The 24,579-nt window shown below is 50.6% G+C and overlaps 1 protein-coding gene across 3 annotated transcripts in view; it reads left to right on the top strand.

The window, feature by feature from the left end:
• The window catches only part of LOC102190340 (zinc finger protein 862), an 86,455-nt gene that overhangs the window by 28,979 nt on the left and 32,897 nt on the right, over window positions 1-24,579 (top strand). For 2 of the 3 annotated variants that reach the window (XM_018059202.1, XM_018059200.1), the window contains exons 1-4: window positions 6,215-6,482; window positions 7,098-7,222; window positions 7,558-7,661; window positions 8,243-8,505. In XM_018059202.1, coding sequence (XP_017914691.1) covers window positions 7,104-7,222; window positions 7,558-7,661; window positions 8,243-8,505 — 486 coding nt within the window. In that variant the 5' untranslated portion in view covers window positions 6,215-6,482; window positions 7,098-7,103. Of the gene's footprint in view, window positions 1-6,214; window positions 6,483-7,097; window positions 7,223-7,557; window positions 7,662-8,242; window positions 8,506-24,579 lie in introns of those variants that run through there. The other variant, XM_018059201.1, reaches the window with a different exon arrangement.

Raw genomic sequence — 24,579 nt, 5'->3', positions numbered from 1 at the left:
GCATTCAACTGTTGGTTATACAGTTAAACCCAGAGGCATGTACATTTGTTACAACTGCTGAACCTACACTGACATCATTATCATCCAGAGCCCACAGTTTACATTAAGGTTCACTGGGGTTCTGCATTCTATGGGTTTGGACAAATGGATAATGACATGTATCCACCATTATAGTATCATCCAGGGTGGTTTCACTGCCTTAAAAATCCTCTGTGCTCTACTTATTCACCCCTCCCACCCTCCAACCCCTGGCAACCATGGATCTTTTTGCTGTCTCTATAGTTTTGCCTTTTCCAGAATGTCATAAGTTGGAATCATACAAGATGTAGCTTTTTCCAATTCGCTTCTTTCACTTCATAACTTTCATTTTTCTTTTCACAGTATACTGAGCATGTGTTTCCATGTCAATAAATACTCTTCTGAAGCGTTGTTAGTTGCTGTCTAATATTTCCTTGTATGTTGTGTATTAACTTCTGTGTTTGAGGTTTAAGTTATTTCCTCTTTTTTTTTTTTTTTACTACTAAAAATAATGTTGCAGAGGGCAGCCTTGTGGGTAAATCTTTGCACACAGCTTAATTATGTCCTTTAGGTAAATTATTAGATTTGAGCTTGCTCCTACAAAGGTTTTGCTCATTTCAAGGCACTGCCAAATTGCCCTGCAGAAATGTGACATCAGTTCCTATTTCAGCTGCTAGAGTATGTGGGGTATTTCCCCACATACTTGCCAACTCTGATGGTATTGAGATTTTTAATCTTTGCCAGTTTAATAAAGGAGAGATGATATTTATTTGTTTTAATTTATATTTATTTGAGTATTAAAGTTTTGTAGTTTTCCATAAAGCATACTGGCCATTTGTCTTTTTTTTTTTTTTCTTTCTTTCACAACTTTTCCATTTTTTTCTATTGGAATAATCATCTTTATAGCATAGATTTATTAAAAGTGTTTTTCTATTAAGGGTATTGACTGCTTGTAAAGGCCCTCTTTTAATGTCAAAAAATGTCACCAACATCACCACCTAATGTGCTATGGCTGTTTTTTTTGTTTGTTTGTTTAGTCGTTAAGTCATGTCCAACTCTTTGGGACTCCATGGACTGTAGCCCACCAGTATCCTCCGTCCATGGGATTCTCCAGGCAAGAATACTGGAGTGGGTTGCCATTTCCTTCTCCAGGGGATCTTCCTGACCCAGGGATCGAACCTGTGGCTCCGGCCGCATCTTCTGCATTTCAGGCAGATTCTTTACTGCTGACCCACTGGGGAAGCCCCATACCTGATGTGTGCTACGCTTTTAAAATGATAAATAAAATGGATAAGAAGAATATGTATAGAGTACTTATTTCTATGCCAGGCACTGTGCTATGTAAAACAGCCCTGTGAGATAGGATCTGATATCTGTCCCATTGGACAGATGGGGAAACAGAGGCAGGAGTGGGTAGTGAATTTTCTCAAGGTTACACAGCTTGTGAATGGCTGTGCTGGTATCACCTGAGTAACAACACATGTGGTGGCAGAGCTTCTGTGAGTCAATAACACTTTACAATAAATTTACCTTTTGTTCATCACAAAAGTATCTACATATTAATACATTTGCAAATTCATCTGATGTATAAGCGCTACGTGTATAATTTATTTTTTCTATAGGCAGTGCTTGCTGGACATATACATCCAACAACTCCCTGTAATAATTTCATGCTTTTTCCTGCTTACCCGCCATGGTCTACTGTTAAGAACCATGTCAGACCTTTTATTTTTCAGGAGGAAACTGAGACTCAGGGCCAGGCAGAACCTCACTCAGGGACCCCTAAAAAGTTTATGGCACAGTCAGGACTGAGACCCAGGGCTTGGGACCCAGTCCACGTCACCGTGTGACTCGGGTAGCCCCCTCACTGCACGTCCCTTTGTCATCAGAGGAGACAGTGCAGGATGCTGCAGGGGCGCGAGGCCCGCCAGATGCTCATGGTGCCAGCCTTGAGGGTACCCCAGTGGGTACAGACTCCCAGTCCCTCTGGCCACACTTGTTGCTGGGCATTCCAGGTCCTTGGCATCCTGCCAGGGGTGAAAACAGAGCTGCAGGCTCCTGAGCTGCATTCTGCCCCCTCCTCTTGGGTCTGCATCTCATTGCTGGGTTTGCAACATGCCTAATCTCTGCGTGTGCAGACTCCGAGGAGCCAGCTGAGAGGGAGCATTGCCAGCAGCTTGGGAGTCCTCCACAAGGCCTGCCGACCACCCCTCCCCCAGGTCCCTCCCCAGGCAAGCGGAGCCAGAACAATCCGCAGAAACTGTTGCCGGAGCTTCACCTGGCTCCGGCCTTACAGTGCCTTCTGACATGGACCCAGTGAAGGACACACGCCTGTGCTTTCCCTGTCTTCCCAAGGAAGTCCATTCAGTCCTGTCATAACCCATCTTCTCCTTCCCTGCCTCCATGGCCTTTGTTACAGACACAGAGGATTGTAATACACGTCAGTCACATAAGTGAGGCTTGATTCTGATTCTCCAGGCAGCTGGACCCCTCCAAGAATGAGGAAAACTTAATTGTGTAGTTAGTAAATAGGTATCAGTAGTGAGTATTATAACCCATTGTGTTTCCCTTTTTGCCTTTGCTGCCAGGAGGCTCAGAACTGAATGGAAAACTAGATCGCCAACCATCTTACAACAGATTCTGGGTATAACTAGCATCACTCCTTCTCCACGAGGTCTCTGGTTGTTCAGTTGTCCTGTCGAGTATGGGTTTATGTTATAAATCATCACAATTTTTTTTTTAAAAGAATGGGATGAAGGTGGGATAGAAATGAAAAATAAGACCTGAAAGGAAAGTGGTCCACAGACATCTCACTCTGAGATTCAAATGAATGCTTTTCTCATAAGAGGATGGTCTCCCCAGGGCCATTTCAGACTTACAGAAGTATCTGTGGGCCATTTCCCTCCATCTCTCTCTTGGTCTCTCTCTCTTTCCATCTTTTTTTCTCTGATTTCCTCTCTTCTCCCTCTTCCCCTCCAGCCTTCATTCTCTTACTGTTGCCTACTTCTCCCTCCTCTCCTTTCCCCCTTTGTCTCTATAACCTCCCTCCCCTGTCTCCTCCCTCTTCCTGCTCACTCCCTTGCCTCTGGCAGCCAGTTTACTGTTCACATCTCTTATAAACCCTCAGCACTTGGCTCTTTCCAGGGCCTTGACCCTGTCTTTGTCTCATTGATTTCTCTGGGCAATTTTGATTATTTCCATTTTGCTAAGGAAGACACTAAGGCCTAGCGTTGAAGTCCTGTGCCTGTGGTTGCACAGCTTGTGCTTCACTGCTGCTGCTACTGCTGCTAAGTCCCTTCAGTCGTGTCCGACTCTGTGTGACCCCATAGACGGCAGCCCACCAGGCTCCTCCGTCCCTGGGATTCTCCAGGCAAGAACACTGGAGTGGGTTGCCATTTCCTTCTCCAATGCATGAAGTGAAAAGTGAAAGTGAAGTCGCTCAGTCGTGTCCGACTCTTCGCGACCCCACGGACTGTAGCCCACCAGGCTCCTTTTTACACTTATTATCAAATCCAAGCTCCAGGCCTCAGGAATCTAATTCCCTCACAACTCTCCCTTTCCCTCACTGCCTCTACATACCAGCCTCACCCACCGTGTCTAGTAGAGGTCATGAGAAAGTGCCCCAAGAAGAGGGTTCAAAACAATAACCCACCCACCCTGATAGGCTGAGATTCTCAATGGGGACAGAAGGACATATTAGTGGAGGTGGGGTGAGTTATGACATGGGTCATTTGTCCATCAATTCCCTTGACAAATATTTATTGAGAATACCCTATGAGACCAGGAAAGGAAAGCAAGTGTAAAATTTAAGGAGGCACTCACTCTCAAGTACTAATCCTGCAAGTGCATGACCCTGAGAATGAGAGCTTCCTTAACGTTTATGCCCTAGTATCCTGCTTGCCTTTCACTTATTTCTGCCGGGATGTCAGGTGCTGTTACAAGTGCTGACCATTCAGTGGTGAGCAAAAAGGCCTGCACTCTGCCCTTGGCGAGCTTCTAATGTATTATGGGAAACAGATATTAATCAAACAATCATGTTAAAAAGAGACTGTTCTAAGGATGCAGGGCCATGAGGAAAGGGACACAGGGCTAGAGAGGATATTATGGGGGGTGGCAGTGAGAGCTGAAGGATGGGTAGGAGTTTTCCAGGTGAAATGCAGATGGAATACAAAGCAAGTTCACAGGCTCCCTGGCAAGGTGGAGCATGGGTACAGGTGGAGGATGGTGTGCAGGTATAGCCGGGGGTGGGCACAGGGGCTAGAACAGGAGAACTCAATGCAAAATGGTCCCCACCAGTCAGTTCCTAACAGAGTGCTATAGTTTGCAAATGACTGATTTAAATCCAATCCAATGGAGAGAATTCAAAGCCACTCCTTCATGACATCACTCATACCCACCTGCCCAATGAGCTTTCTTCAGTTGATGTGCAGTTGATGTGCAGAGATGGTGACCAGATCCCTCCAATTTCATCTCTGTCCGTTTAACACAGAGATGTCTGTGATAGAACCTAATACTTGCCACATTTTCCCGATGAAGAAATGGGAGCACAGAGAAGTTAGAAAACCCACTGTTTTAGCTCGAGCTGTCATGACAAAATGTCATAAACTGGGTGTCTTAAACAGCAAACATTTACTTCTCACGGTTCAGGAGGCTGGAAAGTCCAAGATCTAGGTGCTGGCTCATTTGGTTCCTGGTGAAGGCTCTCTTCTTGGCTTGGAGGCAGTTACCTCCCCACTGCCCTTACCTGGTGCAGAGAGAGAGCAGGAGGGAGCGACAGGAAGAGCACGCTGGTGTCTCTTCCTCTTCTTAAAGGGCACCAACCCTATTAGATTGGGGCCCCATCCACATGATCTCATTTAAACTTTATCACCTCCTTCCAGGCCCTGTCTCCAAATACAGGCATACTGAAGAACACTGAGTCCTTAACACCTGCCCAGGGTCCCGCAGCCAGTCACAGGGGTTTGAACACAGGCAGTGAATGCTGGGTGCCCAGACTCCTAAACTGAGCCAGTTAGTCTCAGAATGTGTTGTGTGTGAATGTTGTCCATCCAGTTGAGAAGTGAGCCTCAGAGCAGGGGTATTCAGGGATCCCTTAAAATTCCACTGGGTTCACCCTGCAGTTGGACCTATTGGGCTGAGTCCAGAACCCACCCGGGGTTGGTGATTCCAGTGATCCTTCTGGAAGAATGGGCTGAGGTTGTGGCATAGAATTGAACCAGTCCAGACAAGACGTTTACCTCTGGAGGTCCTCCTGTTTCCAATTTACTCAGAGGAGGCCCCAGGCTCCAGTGAGGACGTCACCACAAATGGCTTGTGTGACCTTGGGGGAGTCACTTGACAAACTTCCAGCCCCAGGTTCCTGCCTCGGTGACCACCCCCCACACCCCCTTCCCAACCCCTGCCACCATCACTGGCGGCTGGGGGCCATTTGGTTGGCCAGCCAAGATCCTGGCGTGAAGCCCTTCGCAGATGCGGGTCGCCACTCGAGGCCGCGCAGGTGGGGAAGGGGCGGGCTTGTGGTGCGTGGCTGGCAACTTGAGTGTCGGCGGCGTCGCTCTGGCCGCTCCGTACGCCGTGCCGAGCGGGCTGCGGAGCCTGGGGGTGGGGGCACCCGGGCGGGCCACGGGGCCCAGGCTCCGCGGCGCTCTCGTCCGCCCCAGACGCCCCGCCCGGCGCCCCCCGGCCCGCGTGGGGGCCGAGCCCCGCGGGAGGGGCTGGAATCCCTCCCCGGCGGGCGGCCCCCTCCCGGGCGCCCGCTCCCCGCGCGCCCCCCTCCCGGCCGCCAGCCAGCTACGTGCCCCCGGGGCCGGCAAGAAGCCACATGCCCCCGCAAGGAATGCCGGGCCCGGCGGGCGGGCGGGGGGCGGGCGCCGGGCAGGGCCGGGCCGGCCCGGGAGCGCCCCGCCGCGAAGGTTGGTGAGAGGCGGCGGAGGGCGAGCCTGCGCCCTTCCCGGTCCCCAGCGCCGCCCCTGCGCCCGGCCGGTGCGCCGCGCGGGCCGGATCGCGGCGTCTCACACTTTCCCCGCCGGACCCGCGGCCGGGACGACCCGCGAGCTCCGGGGGGCGAGGGGGCCCGGGGGCCCGGGGACGGTGGGGGAGGCTGGGGCGGGGCGATTCGGCCGGACCCGGGCCGCCCGCGCCCCCCTCCCTGCGGCCCCCCCCAACACGTCCCCGCCGGCTCGGCGAAGGGGGCAGGCCGGCACGTCTCCCCACACCCCTCCCCGCTGCCGGCGGCTTTGGGGCCCCGGTGGGGAGCAGGGGGCTGATTAGCAGAGGAGCAGGGGTGTGGCCAGCGGGGCCCCGGGTAGTGAGTCACACACGCTGCTCGCCCAGTCCCGGGGCCGAGCGCGCTCGCAGCCCGAGCTGAGCGCTGTCCTGACCCGAAGAGTGTCCCGGGGCTTGGCATGAGGACCCTAGGGTGCCAAGGGAGGGGCTGAAGCCCAGCGCGGTGGTGGAGGAGGGCGGTAAGCTTGCGGGCTAGGGAGACTCCCCTAGAGAGAGCTGGGTGGGGCTTGGAGTCAGGGCCGCCCACGCGGGACCCCCCCCCCCCCTTCAACAACCAGGCCCCGCCTGTACCTGCTCTGAGCTGGCAAAGCATGCCTGGCTGCATTCCCTGGCAGCCCTGGGTGAGGGGCTCTGCAGCCCGGGGCTCAGGAGCCATTTCATCTGTCTGCTCCCCTTTGGCCCCTGCTGGACTTGAGCGGATCCCGCCCCTGTTCCCCCACGCTGCAAAGTTTTGTGTGGAAGCTCCTATGGGTCCCTCATACCCTTTGCCCTCTGGGCTTGGGGTCCAGGCTGTTCTTCGCAGTCCTGCCTCCTGGCCTGAGCTCCTCCCGGCCCCTGACCCCATGGGGCTGGTGGCTCCAGTCGTCCCCAGGACCAGCCCGGGGTAGAAATGGCATTTCCTCTTGGCCCGGCTACAGCTGTTTTTGTTGTCTGTGTTCTCAAGCGCTTCCTCTAGGGATGGCAGGGAGGGTAACCAGACTCCATGGGACCCCCGCTTGCCCTCTCGCCACTCACCCCTCTTCCCCTGTCTCTTTGATCCTCTTCCTGCGCTGGTCCCGCCTTCGCGCCCCCAGGACAGAATGACTGAGAACATGAAGGAGTGCTTGGCCCAGACCAAGGCAGCGGTGGGGGAGATGGTGACCGTGGTGAAGACGGAGGTCTGCTCTCCGCTCCGGGACCAGGAGTATGGCCAACCCTGGTGAGGCCCCAGTGTGGGGACAGGCGAGGGAGAAGGGGGGCATTGCCCAGCTGGGTTGATTGGAGACCTTGGGAAGAGAGCTCTCTCTTGCCCTCCTCTGAGCAACTCCTAGGACCAGGGGTGGGCACGGGCTCTAGAAAAACCCAAGCAGTGACCCAAGGAGGCCTGAACCCAGGTCTCAGGACCCCTGTCTTTCCATCAGACAAGCAGGCTGCCTGGGGTTCCTTCACCTGCCCCATCCTCGTGGCCTTCGGGCCAAGTTCTCGGCTTCTCTGCCCACCAGCCTCTCACTCTGATGGCTTTGTGCTTTCTCTACTGGCCCCTGTCCTGACCAGCTCTAGGAGATCAGACCCCTCGGTCATGGAAGTGGAGCCCAGGAAACTGAAGGGAAAACGTGACCTCATCATGCCCAAAAGCTTCCAGCAAGTCGACTTCTGGTGTAAGTGGAGCTTGGGGCTGTTCCTGACCACGCTGACCATCACCCCCACCCCCACCCCATCTCTGCTTAGGGGATTTGCAGAGGCACCTCTGACGATAGGCACTCACCTATTGTGTACACCAGGCACAGGTCCAGGCCTCAGTGAATCCTCACCCTTAGCCGCTGAGGTGTCTATTATTCGGTCCCATTCTCCAGGGGAGGACACTGGTAGGTTTGCTGAGGGTTAAGGACCTCCTGGCTCAGCTCCCCCAGCTCACAGATGCACACCCATCTGACTCCAGTCGTGACCTTTCTTCTCTTCTTTCAAATTTGAAACAAAGGGGGGCTAGCGGCTTCCTTGGCATTGGCAGGTGTGTCCCTTGAGTCGCCAGGGAGAGGAGTGGGGTATCGCTACTGAAGACGCAGGGACCTGTGGCTGCGGGGGTGGAGCCAGGGCCGGGACTCGTGAGTCTCACGCTGAGTGCTTGCCTCTGGTCTGCGCTGCGCTCTGGGTGGGTTTCTCATCAGCCCCTCAGCCACCTCCATGGGGCTCTCTCCCCTGGCGACAACTGAAGCTCTCTTTCCTCTTTCCGTCCCTGCAGTCTGTGAGTCCTGCCAGGAGTACTTTGTGGATGAGTGCCCGAACCATGGTCCCCCAGTGTTTGTGTCTGACACGCCGGTGCCCGTGGGCATCCCAGACCGGGCCGCCCTCACCATCCCCCAGGGCATGGAAGTGGTCAAGGAAGCCAGTGGGGAGAATGATGTGCGTTGCATAAATGAGGTCATCCCCAAGGGCCGCATCTTCGGCCCCTATGAGGGACAGATCTCCACCCAGGACAAATCAGCTGGCTTCTTCTCGTGGCTGGTGAGTGTCTCCTGGGCCGTGCCTCGGTAAAGGGTGCCGGGAACGTGGAAGGAAACCAGCAGGGGGAGCCATCTGCTGGCCCAGCCTGGTCCCAGAGCTTTTCTGCCATCACTGCTGGACAAGTGGATGATGGATCTTACTGTCCCTTTGCTCCTGTGACCCTTGGTGGCTGAGGGCCATTCAGAGGAGCCGCCTCTGTCAGTAGTCTGCAGAATCATCAGTGGAGCGATTTCTCCCTGAATCCTCCTGTGTGTGTCTGGAGGACCATTGTATGACATTTACAAAGGGTTTACCCAAGCCCTCCTCTAGAGTGGATGACCTGGGGCTGGGGGCTGTGGGGATGCAGAGCATGACATTCAGCTAAAAAAGCAGTGAAATCCAGAGCTAGAGGTAAAGCCTCCAACAAGACAGGCACAGTCTCTGCCCTCAGTAAGTGGACCGTCTGGTGGGGAGAGCGGGCAGTGAACCAATACATTCACATATGACAGTTGCGGCTTAAGAGAGAATACAAGACACTCTAGGGAGATGGCAGCGTTCACAGTGCTCTGGAATTTGGGGCCTGGAGCCCGAGTTCATTATGTCAGCCAAGTTTGCTAGTTACTATCTAATGTGACCTTGGACCAATCATTGAACCTCTCTGGGACAGGATAATCATAGCTGATGTTGAAGATGAAATGCGTCGATGCTGCAAAGTTCTTAGAGTCATGCTCGCCTCTAGCAAGCGCGCAGTGAATATCAGCTATTGCTGTTATTGTTCTTGGCCTACTTGAGGGGTTTGGGCAAGATTTCCTCTGGTCTGAGACTTAAAGAATGAGTAGCAGTTAGTCAAAGGGGGTTGAAAAATTGCTCCCTGTAGACAGAAGAGCTGAGAGAGAGGGACCCCAGGAAATCTGGTAGGACAGCAGCAGTGAGGCAGAGAGGCAAGAATCGGCCAGGCAGGGAGATGGGGCCAGACCTCTCTGTGTTCCATAGGCCTTGAAAGTGCACCCTTCATCCTGCGGGCCATTGGAACATTTCAGACAGAAGTGTGACCTGGAAGGTTGCAGAATAGAGACGTGGAATTCTGGGTAAAAGGCTGGAGTGGAGATTCACATAAGGAAAGACAGCAGCTTAAATTCAGGTGCTGGAGGTGGGGACATTTGAGAGAGATTTAAAGGGGAAAATTCCTAAGATTTGTTGATGGACAGGATGTGAAGATGAAGAAGAGGGATTTTCAGATTTGAAAAGGACGGGTGATCAAAGATGAATTTCAGGCATCAAACTTGGACAGAGAGGAGGGGGACATGGGACAAGTAGGAAAATCATTCCTTGACCATTTATGAGGGTCTTCTTTGTTCCAAGTACTGGGCTGACTCTGGGGACACAGTGGTGGACCAGATCAGACATCAGTGCCGCCCTCATAGAGTTTACTGTGGGAAGACGGAATGAATTAAAGAATAAGATAAGTAAATGTAAAATGACGACTCTGAAAGGTAACGAAGAGACAGGGAGGCTAGGAGAACAGTGATCAACAAAGGGATTTGGTGTGGCCAGAAGTCAGGAAAGGCTTCCTAATAGCTGAGCTGTGACTGAAGGAAGAGAATTCCTACCGAGTGACGGTTGTGAGGACTGTCAGGATGGATGGGGCAGCATGAGCAGCAGTCCTGTGGCAGGAGAGAGCGTGGCGCATGTGCCCACCTGGGAGGCCACTGTGCGCCCACCTTGGAGTGCCACAAACCCAGGCATCTGGAAGAGACAGACATGGCCATACAGATCCCAGCAGGCCAGGTTGGGACTTGTTCTCTATTTTAAGAACAATGAGAACTTTCATTTATGTTTTAAAAAGGTGAGTTTGACTGCAGGCTGGAGAACTGATGGGGTAGAGGCATTGGTCAAGAATGGACATCCAGGGGACTTCCCTGGTGGCTCAGCGGTTAAGATTCTGCCGTCCAGTGCAGGGAGGCCTGAGTTCAATCCCTGGTCAGGGAATTAAGGTCCCACATAGTGAGCATTGTGGCCAATAAATAAATAAAGAATGAGCGTCTGCACCCCAGTCAGAGGGATGTGGTCATTCTCTAAGTCAGTGATGGTGGAGGCTTGGGCTTGGGTGGGGCAGAGACATAGAGACAAGTGAACTGCTTTGTGAATATTCCAAAGGTAAGGGAGATCTGACTTGGAAAGAGACTGGCCTAAGTAAGGGAGAGGGAAGTAAGAACAACTCCTGCGGTGTTCTTCTGCCTCCAGGTCAGGAATGGTGTCTTTCTGTGAGAAGTGGGGAACGCCAGAAAGAGACTAGGTTGAGGGGAAGATCTTGATTTTGGTTTTGGGGCTTGTTGAGCTTGGAGTGATGGCAAGATATCCAAGTGGTGATATCAACTAGGAAGTTAGATTATGGGTTGGGATCTTGGAAAAGAGGTCTGGAAATAACACTTCATGAGTCACCTGTGCCTAAGCGGTCAGTGGGGCCAGAGGGCTGGAGGGCAGTGCCCAGGGAGAACGGGCTGAGTGGGAGGTGGACAAGCCTATGGACTAAGCTTTGAGGAACTTCAGCAGTGAGCGGTCCACAAGGGGAGCTTGATCCTGCACGGGAGACACAGCAAGAGCTGCCTGAGAGGTGAGATGGCCAGAATGTCCAGCAATGTCCAACTGGACTGAGAAGCCAAGCGAGGGAAGGGCTCAAAAGTACCCACTGGACTTAGTGCCGGGGAAGTCACTGGTGATTTTAGCAGGAGCTGATACTATAAGACCATGGTTGCCAACCTGGGGCAACTTATACCTCCTTCCCCCTTTCTGGGATATTTGTAAATGTCTGGAGACATTTTTTTGGCCATCACAACTTGGGATCTAGAAGGAAGAGGCCAGTGAAAGTGAAAGTCACTCAGTTGTGTCCGACTCTTTGCAACCCCATGGACTGTAGCCCACTGGGCTCCTCTGTTCATGGGATTCTCCAGACAAGAATACTGAAGTGGATTGCCATTTCCTTCTCCAAGGGATCTTCCTGACCCAGGAATCAAACCTGGGTCTCCTGCATTGCAGGCAGATTCTTTACTGTCTGAGCTACCAGGGAAGCCAGGGATGCTGCTAAACCTTTGATAATACACAGGGCAGCCTCCTACAACAAAGAGTGGTGTGGCCTCACTTGTCAATAGATGGGAATTGAGCAATCCTGAAGAAGAGTAATGAAATAAGAACCTCATTAGAATGGAGGTGACTGGTTTCGTCATCTTTCACAAGTTTGATGGGAAGTAATAAGTGGAGGAGAGACATAGGAAGGGTGATGGCTAAGGGAAGACGGGGGTTAAAGAGGTTTTTGTATTTTTTAAAGTGGGATGCCCTTTATTCAGACACACGCATCTGAGTTGGCGTCTAAGTCTCAGACACAGGTTAACTTTACTTAGGTTTCCTTGATCATATTTTAATGAATTTATTTTTGACTGTGCTGTTCACTGTGCGAGTGAATGAACCACATTCATCGCTGCATGTGGGCTTTCCCTAGGTGTGGCACGCGAGGGCCGTTCTCTAGTTGTGACGCGCAGGTTTCTCACGGCGGTGGCTTGTGGACACAGCCTCTAAATGTGGAACCATGGCTTCAGCGGTTGTGGTGCACGGGCTTAGTTGCTAGTGGCAAGTGGGATCTTCCTGGGCCAGGGATTGAACCCATGTTCCCTGCATTGGTAGATGGGTTCTTATCCATTGGATCACCATGGAAGTCCCTAAGGGAGTTTGTTAATGAGACTTTAACTTCCTTAAAAAACCCAGTGTAGACAGGCATGATGGGTTACCTTTTATGTTGCCTGAGAAGGTTCACATGGAGACATTTGATGTGGAAAGGCGGTAGGTCAATGTTTTTTCTGTCCCTGGAGGACTGTCTTAGAGATTTGGAGCTGATGAAGGGAGTTAGCTATAGCTGATCAAATGATGATTCTCCAAAGATGGCCAGGTCCTTCCCCTGGAACCCGTGGGTAAAAGGGACTGCACATGTGATCAAGTTAAGGGTTTTGAGATGGAGAAATTATCTTGGGTTACATGGCTGGTACCAGTGCAGCTGCAACCATCTTTATAGGGGGAGGGCAGGAGAGGCAGAGTCAGAAAGAAAACACTGGAAGATGCTGTCCTGCTGGTCGTGAAGATAGGGAAGGAGCCAGGAGCCAACACATGCAGGCGCCTCCAGAAACTAGGAAAGGCCAGGAAACAGATTCTTCCCTCATGCCTTTTGAAAAACACTCAGCCCTGCCAACACCTGATTTTAGGATTGCTTACTTCCAGAAAAGCAAGACCACACATTTGTGTTGTTTTAAGCCATTGTGTTTGTGGCCATTTGTTATAGCAGTAGCGGGACTCCAATCCAGTGAACGTATGTGTTTGGGAGGGGATGGCTGCTAAAGTGTGTGGAGAGGTGGAGAGAAGTATCTTGAGACAGGAGAAGGTGAGTTCAGGCTGGGGTGGGAGGAGAGCTGGAGGTGCCCACAAGATGCCCAGGTGGAGCTGTCCCGAGGCACATCGGTGTGTGTGGGTCTGCAGCCAAGGCGGGGAAGCCAAGCGTATAAACTTCTGCAACCGAAGCCCTGGGAAGGGGTGGGCAGAGGGATCAGTGCTGCAGTGGGCGAGAAGCTTGAGGCTCGAGAGCCCGTTGGCTCGGGGGGCACACAGGTCCTGGTATTCTTGGCAGGGACGGTTGCACAGGTGCAAGCCACCTTGCTGTGGATTGAGGTGTGAGCAGGAGGTGAGGAGGGGAAGCCAGCAAGGGTGATCGGCTTGTTTTCAAAGTCTGGCTGCTTATTGATCAATTATTATACGCCAGGTGTTTACCACATTCTTCCTCAAAATAGTCCTGCAGGTGGAGGTGGCTGCCCTTCTTGATGGAGGGTACTGGAACTGAAGAGGTTCAGTCAGCGACCCCCAACTCCTGTAGGTAGTACCTGGCCAACCTTGGGTTCCTTCAAAGATAGGATGTGTGATGCCTGGGGATTTAAGGAGTTCCTTCGCGGGAAGACATGTGTGGTTATGTGATTAAATTCAATTATTCAATTTAGCCTCATAGAGCAACTCCCATGTACTAGGTACTGCACAGAAGGTTCTAGAGGTAACAGAAATGCACGAAGTTTGCTCTCTGTTCTTATAGAGTCTGTGGTCCAGCCATGGGCAGCAGGGGCCAAGGTAAATGAGAGGGGAGGAGGCCTATTCCGAACCCAGAGTGTTGCTGGTAGTGTGGTGCTGCGGTAGACAGTAGGGGCGGGGAGAAGAGGAGTTGGTTTTGGCTGGGCAGATTGGGGATGGGTTTTGAAGGATGGGTAGGAGTTCAGTAGAGGAGGCCGATGCCTTCTCAGCTTGTGGGACAGTCTCAGGGGAGAAAATCTCATACCCAGGGAAGGGCTAGGGGAGATCCCTTTCTTTCCCACCAGAGTCTGCTCCTGGGACGGCCCAGCCAGGCAAGCTTGGGATCTCTAAAGCAGGCATCTTCCCCAGGTTCGTGGCCTGGCATGAGTCTGGGGTCTGGAGAAAAGGGAGAATAGGAAGATCTGAGTTTGCAGCCTGGTCCTAGACCAGCTCTACCTGTCACGGGTGGGCGTGGCCCGCAGTTAGGGGTGTGGCCAGAGGCAGCTATGTTGCTTCCTTGGAGGTTCCTTCCAAGGGCCTCTGAGCTGTGCCACCAGCATGGGTGTAGGGATGGTGTGACTGGAGGTCACCATACCACATGGAGACTTTGACTTTTGTGATCCAGGGACAGGAGAGGTGTTGAAGGCCTGGAAAGAACAAAAGTACAAAATGGCTTGAGCAGTGCCTGTGTGGGTGTGTGTGTTCTCAACTGGGGCCTCAGCTGGGGCAAAGCAGGAATGAGGAACAGCCTGCTCAAATGACGGGTTGGCTGAATGGTGCGGGAAAAGGACAAATGGCCTGAACCACGGCCCCAGTTTTGGACCAGGATCTAGAAGCCGCACTTCTGAATAAGCTGCATTCATGTGTCAGACCCTGTCCCAAAGCCATACTTGATCTTGTCTGTTCCTGACCTTCTGCCTGCCTTCCAAAGCCCTGGCTTCCATCCAGCAGAACACATTTCCTTCCATAACACAGTATGGAGAGTCTCAGTGGAAGCAATGGTGGTGCTATAAGGATAAGCATAGCCGTTTATGTTTATTGAGCGCCTACTGTGTATCTGGCTCTGTGCTCAACCCTTCACAGCATGATCCTATTTTATCCTAGTGATGCCCCTGTGAAGCAGGTATTAGTCTATCCATTACTCCGCTGAGAAACCTGAGGCCTGGAGAGGAGGAGTCATTCTGCACATAGCTGAACAGCTACTGAGTAACTGAGCTGAGATTCGAACCATAGTAGTCTGACTCTAGAACCCACTCTCTCATTCAGCCCCTGGGTCCTCTCCTCCTCCCGTGCTTGTCTGGCCTATTCCTGCCTCCTGGCCTCAGTTGACTTTCTTTCACTCATCCTTCCAGCCCAGTACAAGGTTCCTCTCCATCTCCCCTCAGCATGGAGGCAAGCTGGTCCCATTGCCTATAGCGTGATGCAGGGGTGGGGCCCAGATTGAGATGAACCAAATGGCCATCTCCTCTCTCTATCTATCTCTCCTTCAAGGCCTGACCTCCTCGGAAGGAGTTTTATTTATTACGTTTTGGCTGCACTGGGTCTCCGTTGCTGCTTCAGGCTCTCTCTAGTTGCCGGGAGCAGGGGCTACTCTTTGTTGCAGTGTGTGGGCTTATCCTGGTGGCTTCGCTTATTGTGTAGCACGGACTCCAGGTGCCCAGGCTTCAGTAGTTGCGGCCCGCGGGCTCGGCGTTTCAGCGTGTGGGCTCCTAGGGCCTGTGGGCTTCAGTAGCTGTGGTACACAGGCTCAGTAGTGGTGGCACATGGGCCCGGGTGCTCTGCAGTATGTGGCATCCGCCCGGACTAGGGATCAAACCTGTGTCCCCTGCACTGGGGGGTGGGCCCCCATCCACGGCACCACCAGGAAGTCCCTCCGAAGGAGTTTCGCATTCACTTCTGGGTGTTTAGGAAAGAAATGCCTCTTCCTCCACTTTCTCATCTCCCTGGAAACATGCAGACTCCATAAATCACTGCCAGGCTTGCCAGGCTGCCCTCAGACACTACAGGCCGGAGACGATGCTGCAGGCACGAGGTGCCTGGGGAGTACCAGGCAGCCATGTGGTTTGGGAAAGAGGCAGAAGAAAGAGGAGTCCAGCACAGGGTTTAAATTAAATGTTTCACTGAGGCCCAGTCTGGTTCCAGAAGGGATTTAGGGCAGCCTAGCAGGATATATAAAATATAACATGATAGCATATTAAAACTGGGAGAGAGAGAAGAAAGAAAAACAAGGGTGGAGATCCTAAATGGAGCCAGGAATGAGGCTAAAAATGCATACCATAATGACCTGTGTATGCACTTTTAGCTATAGAGGTTCCAAATTTGGCGGCCACTGGGAAGAGGGAAGCTGACTCGGCTACCAATGCTTTCTGGCCATAGCGTAAGAAGTCACAGGTAGCTCCCGAGGAGGTCTGCTTCTCTGGGTGGATCCTGGGCGGGAGACTTCCCAGGGCCCCTTTAAAGAGGACACCATGCGGTGGGATTGCTCCGCTACTGTCAGCTAGCCTCTCCGCCTGCCAGACTCCTGCTGTTCTGGGGAGAGGCAGACGTGAAATGGGATTTCGGGGTTTTCCATTTCAGCTTCCATCATAAAGTGGAGATTTGTTTTAAAACTTATGATTGGGTGTGCAAAGGCTTGTGACACGCCCTCCAGAACAGAGTCTGAAAACCCCTGGGTTGATTGGGAGAGATGAAGTGTGAGCAGATGGTTGCAACAGCGCAAGACGTCAGGGGAGGCAGGCAGGTCTGACCGGGCTTGGGGGTGGGCAGGGCCCAGAGAAGGGCAGAGAAGAGTAACGGGCTGGTCCAGGAAGGACCAGGGAAGAAGGCACATTTGAAGCAGGTCGGGCTTCTGTGTGTGTTTGAGAATCTGAGCAACTGTGTTTCATGCTTATTCACTAATTTCTATTAACTCTTTATTCTGAAATTGCAAACTCTGCAAAAGCATAAGAACGGTGTGATCAGGAGCCACACACCCTGCATCTAGCTTCACCTGTTCCTAACATTTTATAACAATTGCTCAGTCTCTCTCTGTATGTCCTGGCTTCCCTGGCGGCTCAGATGGTAAAGGATCCGCCTGCAGTGCAGGAGACCCAGGTTTGGTCCCTGGGTCGGGAAGCTCCCCTGGGGAAGGGAATGGCAACCTGCTCCAGTATTCTGGCTGGGACAGAGGAGCCTGGTGGGCTATATAGTCTATGGGACTGCAAAGAGTCGGACACGGCTGAGTGACTAGGCCACACAGCACAGAATAGCTACCTACAGGCACGTGCGCGTGCGCGGGCACACACACACACACACAGGCACATGCGCACATGCAAAAACACACACACACACACACACACACTCTTTTCTTTTTTCCTGAGCGATTTGAGACGTATTTCCCGGTATCAGGCTTCGTGGCCATGCAGCGTCTGTCACCCTTATCCAGCCCTGCGGTTGTACTGTGAAAGCATTCATAGATAGTACGTGAATGAGCAAGTGTCGCTGGGTTCCAATAAAGCTTTATTTATAAACACTGATGTGAATTTTGTATAATTTCAAATGAAATTTGAATTTATATAAGTTCTGAAAATCATACGAATGAAATTATATGGAAAAAGTTTCAGTTATGAAAAACAAGCAGAACCGTGCTTAACTCGCAGGCTGTGAAAGCAGGTGAGGGGTTGGACTTGACCTACCAGCAGCAGTGTGTTGATCCCTGTCCTGTGTAATCAGAGTATAGCTGTTATACTCAGGATACAGTACTGTCTCAACTGTAGTCCTTATTCAGATTTTCCCAATCGCCCTGAGTGATGGCCTTGATAGTCTTCCCGCCATTCAGGACCCACTCAAGCATCACACATCCCATTTGGTCATCACGTCTCATTAGTCTGCTTTATTCTAGAACAGTTTCCCAGGGTTGCACTTCTCATCCACAGTATTGCCACTTTGGAAGAGCTCAGGACAGTTCTTTGCAGACCCTTCCACAGTTTAGATTTGCCCGTTGTTTCCTCCCGATCGACTCAGGTGATAGACGCTGGGCACTGGCTATGTTGTGTCTCTCTCACTGCAGATAGCAAGAGCCTGTGATGTCCGTTTGTCTTCCCTTTAACTCAGCGCTTTCAGCAACTGTTGATGATTCTTGCCTGAATCACTTATTTTTCATGGCTTGAAAGGATTTTTAATCATTCCTTCTACACTGATGACTGAATAGTCTTCTGTTTAAAAGAAGTGCTCAACTTTCTCCCCCACCCCATCCCTTAAGGTTAGTTTTACTACCAGTATGGACTCACGGATTTTTTTTTTTTTTCCCTTCATTGTGCTATAGTCCATCCCTCTCATTATACATTTTGAGCTTTAAATTGCCCTAGAGTTGGCCAGCAAGAACCCATTCAGGCTGGCTTCTTGTCCTTGTTTTAGTCTTTCCTTACTTTCTCGTGCAAAGTTTTTTTTTTTTTTTTTTTTTTTTTTCCCCAACACAGGGCATGCAGGATCTTTAGTTCTCTGACCAGGAATTGAACTTTGCCCCCTGCAGCGGAAGCACAGCATTGTAACCATTGGACTGCCAGCAGAGTCCCAGAGAAGATGTTCTAGCCATCTCTCTTAGGAGCTCTAATGTGTTTTAGTGAGAAATAGTATCTAGACATCAAATCTCTGGCAGTAGATGTCCACGTTGCTCCTGGGGTGTCCTGGCTTCTAAGCCTGAACTAGGCTTTGAAGGATGAGTTGAAGTGAGTGACCAGTGGGGTCAGGAACCGAGGGAACACGGAATCACAAGCAGTGGACATAGCATGTGCAAAGGTCCAAGGGCACGTGTGTAATGTTGAGGTGGGGAATGGTAAGAGGGCACAGGGTACCCTGTAATAGGTTGATAGAGGTGCAAGGTGTACTGAGAGGGAAAAGTGGAAGATGATGCTAGAAAAAAGGTGCTTTTCTCACGTTCTAAGATGCTATGGATCTTAAAACACTGCTGAATGACAGTGTCAGCTTTTCTAGGAATGGAAATATGGACCTCAACCCTAAGGTTCCTCTTAATGTCAGAAGCATTAAATGGCATGACTTGTATAACTTTTGTAAATGCTGGTAGTTTTGTTATTAAATCATGAACCAAACCAAAGATATCCCCACAAAAAATATAATACTCTAGTTAACTAGTTTTGGCTGGAACTGAGTCTATAATTCTTAAAATCTACTATATGGAACAAAAATAAAGCATGAAAAACTATTCTGGATTTTCAATATAAACCAACTGCTAACTTGGCCTTCAACTTTCCTTACCTCCTCAGCACTTCTACTGCAATTGTTTCTCACTTGTGTTATATTGAGGCCACTTTTTAAAAGAAATCTATGTATATTACTATATATATTCCTGTAGTTACCAAACTCTACATTACATACCCAGCACTAATTTATGTTGACCACCTTCATCGATTTTTAACAACCCCCCCACCCTCTGGCTCTGGCAACCATCAATCTATTTACTACTTCTAAGAGTTCGGGGTTTGTTTGTGTTTTGTTTTAGAGTCCACATGTAAGTGAGATCAGATAATACTTGTCTTGATCTCACTTGTTTGTCTTAGCACAGTGCCCTCAAGGCTTATCCATGCTATTGCAAATGGCAGGATTTCCTCGTTTTTATGACTGAAAACGATTCCCTTGTAGATCTATCCACATATTCTTTATCCATTCATCGGTTGGTGGGCATTTGGTTTGTTTTCATTTCTTGGCTGTTTTGAATAATGCTGCAGTGAACTTGGGGGTACACATACCTTTTTGTGTAAAGTTTCCTATGGTTAAATACCCAGAAGTGAAATTCGTCGATCATATGGCAGGTCTATTTTTAAATTTTTAAGGAGCTTCCGTACTGGTTTCCATAGTGGCTCCACCAATTTACATTCCTGAAACAGTGCTCAAGGGTTCCCTTTGGTCCACATCCTCGTCAACGCTTGGTATGTCTTGTCTTTTTGATGAAAACCATTCTGACAGGTATGCAGTGATATCTCATTGTGGTTTTAATTTGCATTTCCATGATGATTGGTGATGCTGAACATTTTTTCAAGGACGTGTTGGTCAGGTGTCTGACTTTTATCGTTTCAGTTCAGTTCAGTTGCTCAGTCATGTCTGACTTTTGCATTTATCATTTCTGGAGTCCCAATTGTTTATGATTACATTAATTTTACTCTAAAGTTACTTTAAAAGGTTTAAACATAGAAACTAAAGAAACACAACATTTCTTACAGCTTTGAAAACAACTATTAAACCAAGACAAACTTACAAATATAAAATGAACAGAACTACACAAACCAGCGTAATTCAAATGAACAAAATCAGTGTCCTGTGTTGGATCATGCGTTGCTGAAACTAAATCGCTGTTTATAGGGTGAATACGATAGTGACGACTTCGACACAGATTCTTCTGAATTTGGCGTGCCTCTCTGCTTTTGTGTGCTATGTGACACTTTTATTTTTTTCGTATGTTTGTCTCTATTTAAAACACGGGGAGATCCTTGGTTAATAAACTGCCACAGTGTTTCCTAGTCTTTGCCAGAATGCATTATTTACATGCGAAAGTTTGTTCTTGTTTCATTAGCTCATGGCAAGTAGTAATAATTGTATAGTCAGTCAGCTGTTACAGTGTAACAAGCTACCTCCAAATGCAGTGCAATAGAATGAGGGTCTGTAAATGTTTGTGTAAATGGCCAGGTAGTAAGTCTTTTAGGCTTTGTGGCCCAAGCAGTGTCTATCACACTGCTCAACTCTGTGATCCATCACAGTGTCAGAGCAGCCAGAGGTGTGTGTATTCTAAGACTTTGTTTATGGAGGCTGAAATTTGAATTCCATGTAATTTTCACATGATAAAATAGTCTTCTTTTGAGTTATTTTCAACCATCTAGAAATGTACAAACCATTCTCAGATGGTGGGCTGTACAGAACAGGTGGCAGGCTGGATTTAGCCTGCAGGCGCTGGCGTATAGAGCAGCAATCGTTTATCCTCGCTTGAGTGTCTGCTGGTTGATTGCAGCTCCTCACTGATTCTGGTGTGTCCGCTGGTTGCCCGTGGTTGGGCTGGTTTAGCTGCGCTCTGCTGTGCTGCTCAGCCTCCAGGCGCAGGGTGAACTTGGCTCCTCACTGAGGGCCAGGTCTGCTCCAAGTGTGTCTGTTCTGGGCCCAGACGCCAGGGGCTCCCTGGGGAAGCTCTTCTTCTGTGGAGGCAGAGGCCCTGGAGGCAGGGTCTCACAAGCCCATGTCAAGCCTGTGTTTGCATCATGCTTGTTACCATCCCATTGGCCAAACAAGTCAGATGACCGAACCCAAAGTCAAGGAGTGAAGAATTAGAGGCCCCCTGTAAGACAGAGTGTAGTGCAGAGTCTCATGGCCAGGGTGACAGGGAAGGGCAAGAGCTGGACCAGTTCAGCCTCCCACAGGTGCCAACTTGGAGAAGGAAATGGCAACCCACTCCAGTGTTCTTGCCTGGAGAATCCTGTGGACGGAGGAGCCTGGTGGGCTGCTGTCCATGGGGTCACACAGAGTCAGACCCGACTGAAGCGACTTAGCAGCAGCAGCAGCAACAGCAGCAGGTGCCAACTCAGTCACAAGCCCAGAGCTGCTGCTGTTCAATTGCTCAGGCGTGCCTCACTCCTCGCGACCCTGTGGACTGACTGCAGCCCGCCGGGCTCCTCTGTCCATGGGATTCTCCAGGCAAGAATACTGGAGTGGGTAGCCATTTCCTTCTCCAGGGGATCTTCCCGACCCAGGGATCGAACCTGCATCTCCTGCATTGACCGGCAGATTCTTCACTGTCTGAACCACGAGGAAAGCCTGTGTCTGTTGGTTCAGTCATGTTCCACTCTTCATGACCCCATGGACTGACTGCAGCCCACCAGGCTCCTCTGTCCATGGGATTCTCCAGGCCAGAACACTGACGTGGGTTGCCATTTCCTTCTCCAGGGGATCTTCCTGACCCAGGGATCGAACCTGCATCTCCTGCATTGACCGGCAGATTCTTTACCACTGACCCCTGGGGAAGCTTTCAGATCTGTAGCGTGAGGTACACAGTTTGTTTCCAGCTAGTTTCTCTCAGTGACATGCCCAATCTTTTTTTTTTTTTAATGTTGATTGATTGATTTGTTTTGGTTGCACTGGGTCTTTGTTGCTGCGTGCGGGCTTTCTGTAGTTGAGGAGAGTGGGGACTGCTCTCCGGTTGAGGTGTGTGGACTTTCCATTGCGGTTTCTCTCGTTGCGGAGCGCGGTCTCGAGGCTGCATGGGCTTCAGTAGTTGCAGCTTGAGGGCTCTAGAGCGCAGGCTCAGTAATTGTGGTGCAGCGGCTTAACTGCTACAAGGCACTTGGAATCCACCACAACCAGGGATCGAACCCATGTCCCCTGCATTGACAGGCAGGCTGCCATCCATTGTACCAGCAGGGGAGTCCACCATGCCCATTCTTATTTGCATTTTTACTGCCCCCGAGATGGGCAGATTCTCCTGGCTCTCTCCCTAACCCTTGCCCTGAGACCTTCGTGTCAGGCATAATGAGGAGGCCAGTCTCCTCACGCTGGTCCTCACGTCCTCGCCCAAGGACTTCATTTCACCAGTTTCTCCAACAGCCAGATTTATTACCGCAGGGAGTGAGGCCGAGTGTGTGCAGGGTAGGGGGTGGTCGTTTCTGCGGCTGGATCCAGGGCCGGTTCCCTTTCCAGGCAGAGCAGAGGGGTTTGGAAAGGGAAGAGGTGTCTGCAGTGGTGACAGGGCTCTGGAATCTCCTCCCGCTTGAGGGAAGTGTGTCTTTGGGCTAGTCACCGTTCTCTCTGAGCTCTGTTTCTCTGGTCCATCGAGTGGAGACCCCCAGTCTAAGGGAACATCCCCCCTGAATTGTGAGTGTTCGTGCTTGTTGCATGCCTGGTGCACAGCAGGTGACGAGCACACTGCAGCCTGATCGTCTCCAGTTAGCTTCACGTGGGTCTCGGGACTGACTCGGGGTGGTGAGTGAGATTACAGACGTGGAGTTTGTGCTTGTGTGTAAGCATACCTCATTTTCCAGGTCCCCAGGGCCTTTTTGAAATTTGATAATTAGAATAATAAAAGCAACATGTAAAGTTTTTCCTCAGAATTGATGGGGATTGGTGCCAGGGACCTCCATGGATACCCAAATCCATGGATGCTCAAGTCCTTTATATAAAATGCTGCAGTGTTTGCAAATGACCTACACTTCCCTTCCTGTATACTTTAAACAGTGTATTTATTTATTTGGCTGTGCCAGGTCTTTTGTGGCATGTGGGAATCTCTTTAGTTGCAGCCTGTGGGATCTAGTTCCCTGACCAGGGATCGAACCAGGTACATAGATAGGGCCAACTGTACTAATTCCATTGTTGGTTAAATGGTGGTGGGGAGGTGTGCGGATGGGTTAGATGGTGGTTCTTGAGCCTCCTTAGTCACCGAGGAGGTAATTCTCATATACCAATATTCATAAAATGCTGTCCACGTTTTAGGGAATTCATCGACACCAAGTTAGGAACCCATGGCTTGAATAATCTCAGAGGCCTCTTTAAAAGTTCTTCATTCTGTGTTTCTGGGCATAGCAGAGGCCAGAGTTCAAGTTCATGTCTAGGTTAGCCTCTTTGCCTGCTGCTAAGTCGCTTCAGTCCTGTCCAACTCTTTGAGACCCTATGTGCTGTAGCCCGCCAGGCTCCTCTGTCCATGGGATTCTCCAGGCAAGAACAGCAGAGTGGGTTGCCATGCCCTCTTCCAGGAGATCTTTCCGACCCAGGCACTGAACCCGCATCTCCTGTGGCTCCTGCATTGGCAGGCGGGTTCTTTACCACTAGCGCCACCTGGGAAGGTCACCCTCTTTATCTCTCTGCATTTCAGTTTGCCAGCCTGGGAGGTGACTGAAGGCAGAGGTGATGCTGTCAACCTCCTGGGCCTCTGGGAGGAGCATCTGTGTGAGAGAGCTTTGTCAACTGTCGATGTCTTCACAAATCATTTTTGTAACTGCTTTGCCCTGAGAGGAGCTGCAGAGCTGAAAATCAGAATTCTTTATGGAATCAGTGGGTTCCTGGAAAGTTGCAAGCAAATCAGGTTTTTAAAAATCCAATCTCTGCAGCATCTGGTTATGGCACCATTTAGAGAAACCCAGCAGTGAGTCGTCAATGGTGGCAGGCGTTCTGCAGCAAAGCAGATTGTTCCTCCCTATTAAATTGCCCATCTTTCTGTAGCAGATTTGCTCAAACCAGCAGCAAAGCCGGGAGTCCAGAGAGGACCCCAGGACGTTCCTGATTAATTCTCATGAGGTCATCCAGGGAAGCCTGGGCTGACATCTGTCATGCCGCCGAGTGCTTAAGAGCATGGGCTGTACCTACAGAGTCTGAACTCCAGGTGCCCCACACATTTCCTTTGTGGCCTCAGGCAAGCTGCCTACTGGCTCTGAACCTCAGTTTCCTAGTCTGTAAAATGGGAATAATAGTTGTTACCTGCATTGAGTTGTGAGAATTCATGAAAGGGTACCAGAGTACTTGGCGCAGTGAAGTTACTCCATCAGTGGCAGTGGATAATGTTTTAAGGCTGATGTCTTTGTTATTACCATGGTCAGAAATAACATTCTAGTCTACATGGACCCATGCCTGTTGCAGGGAGGCAAACCTCATGTTTTTTATATTATTTTCTGAGGGTATGCCCACGTAGAATCATAAAATCCTTAAACAGAATTTTATAGGTCATTTAGGACAGACTTCCACTCAGTGGGAAAATTCTTTTTTCAGCTCCCCTGAGAGTGGGTTGTCCTGCTGCTGCTGCTGCTTCTGCTTCAGTCGTGTCCGACTCTGTGCAACCCCATAGATGGCAGCCTAAATACCCCCAGTGACAAGAAACTCACCTCCTCACAAGGCTGCTTGTGCTACGGCAGGACTGTTCTGCATGCTAGAACATGTATGTTAGGAGTGTTCCGCATGCACACTCCTCATGCCGAGTTCAGGCCTCCGTCCCTCAAGTGAGGGATGCCTACGTGAGGGTCCTTCCTACATTTAAAG

Source organism: Capra hircus, chromosome 15, assembly GCF_001704415.2.
Source record: "Capra hircus breed San Clemente chromosome 15, ASM170441v1, whole genome shotgun sequence".
NCBI lineage: Eukaryota > Metazoa > Chordata > Mammalia > Artiodactyla > Bovidae > Capra > Capra hircus.
Note: the sequence above shows the minus strand (reverse complement) of the source record. Positions and strands in the feature narration are given on the sequence as shown.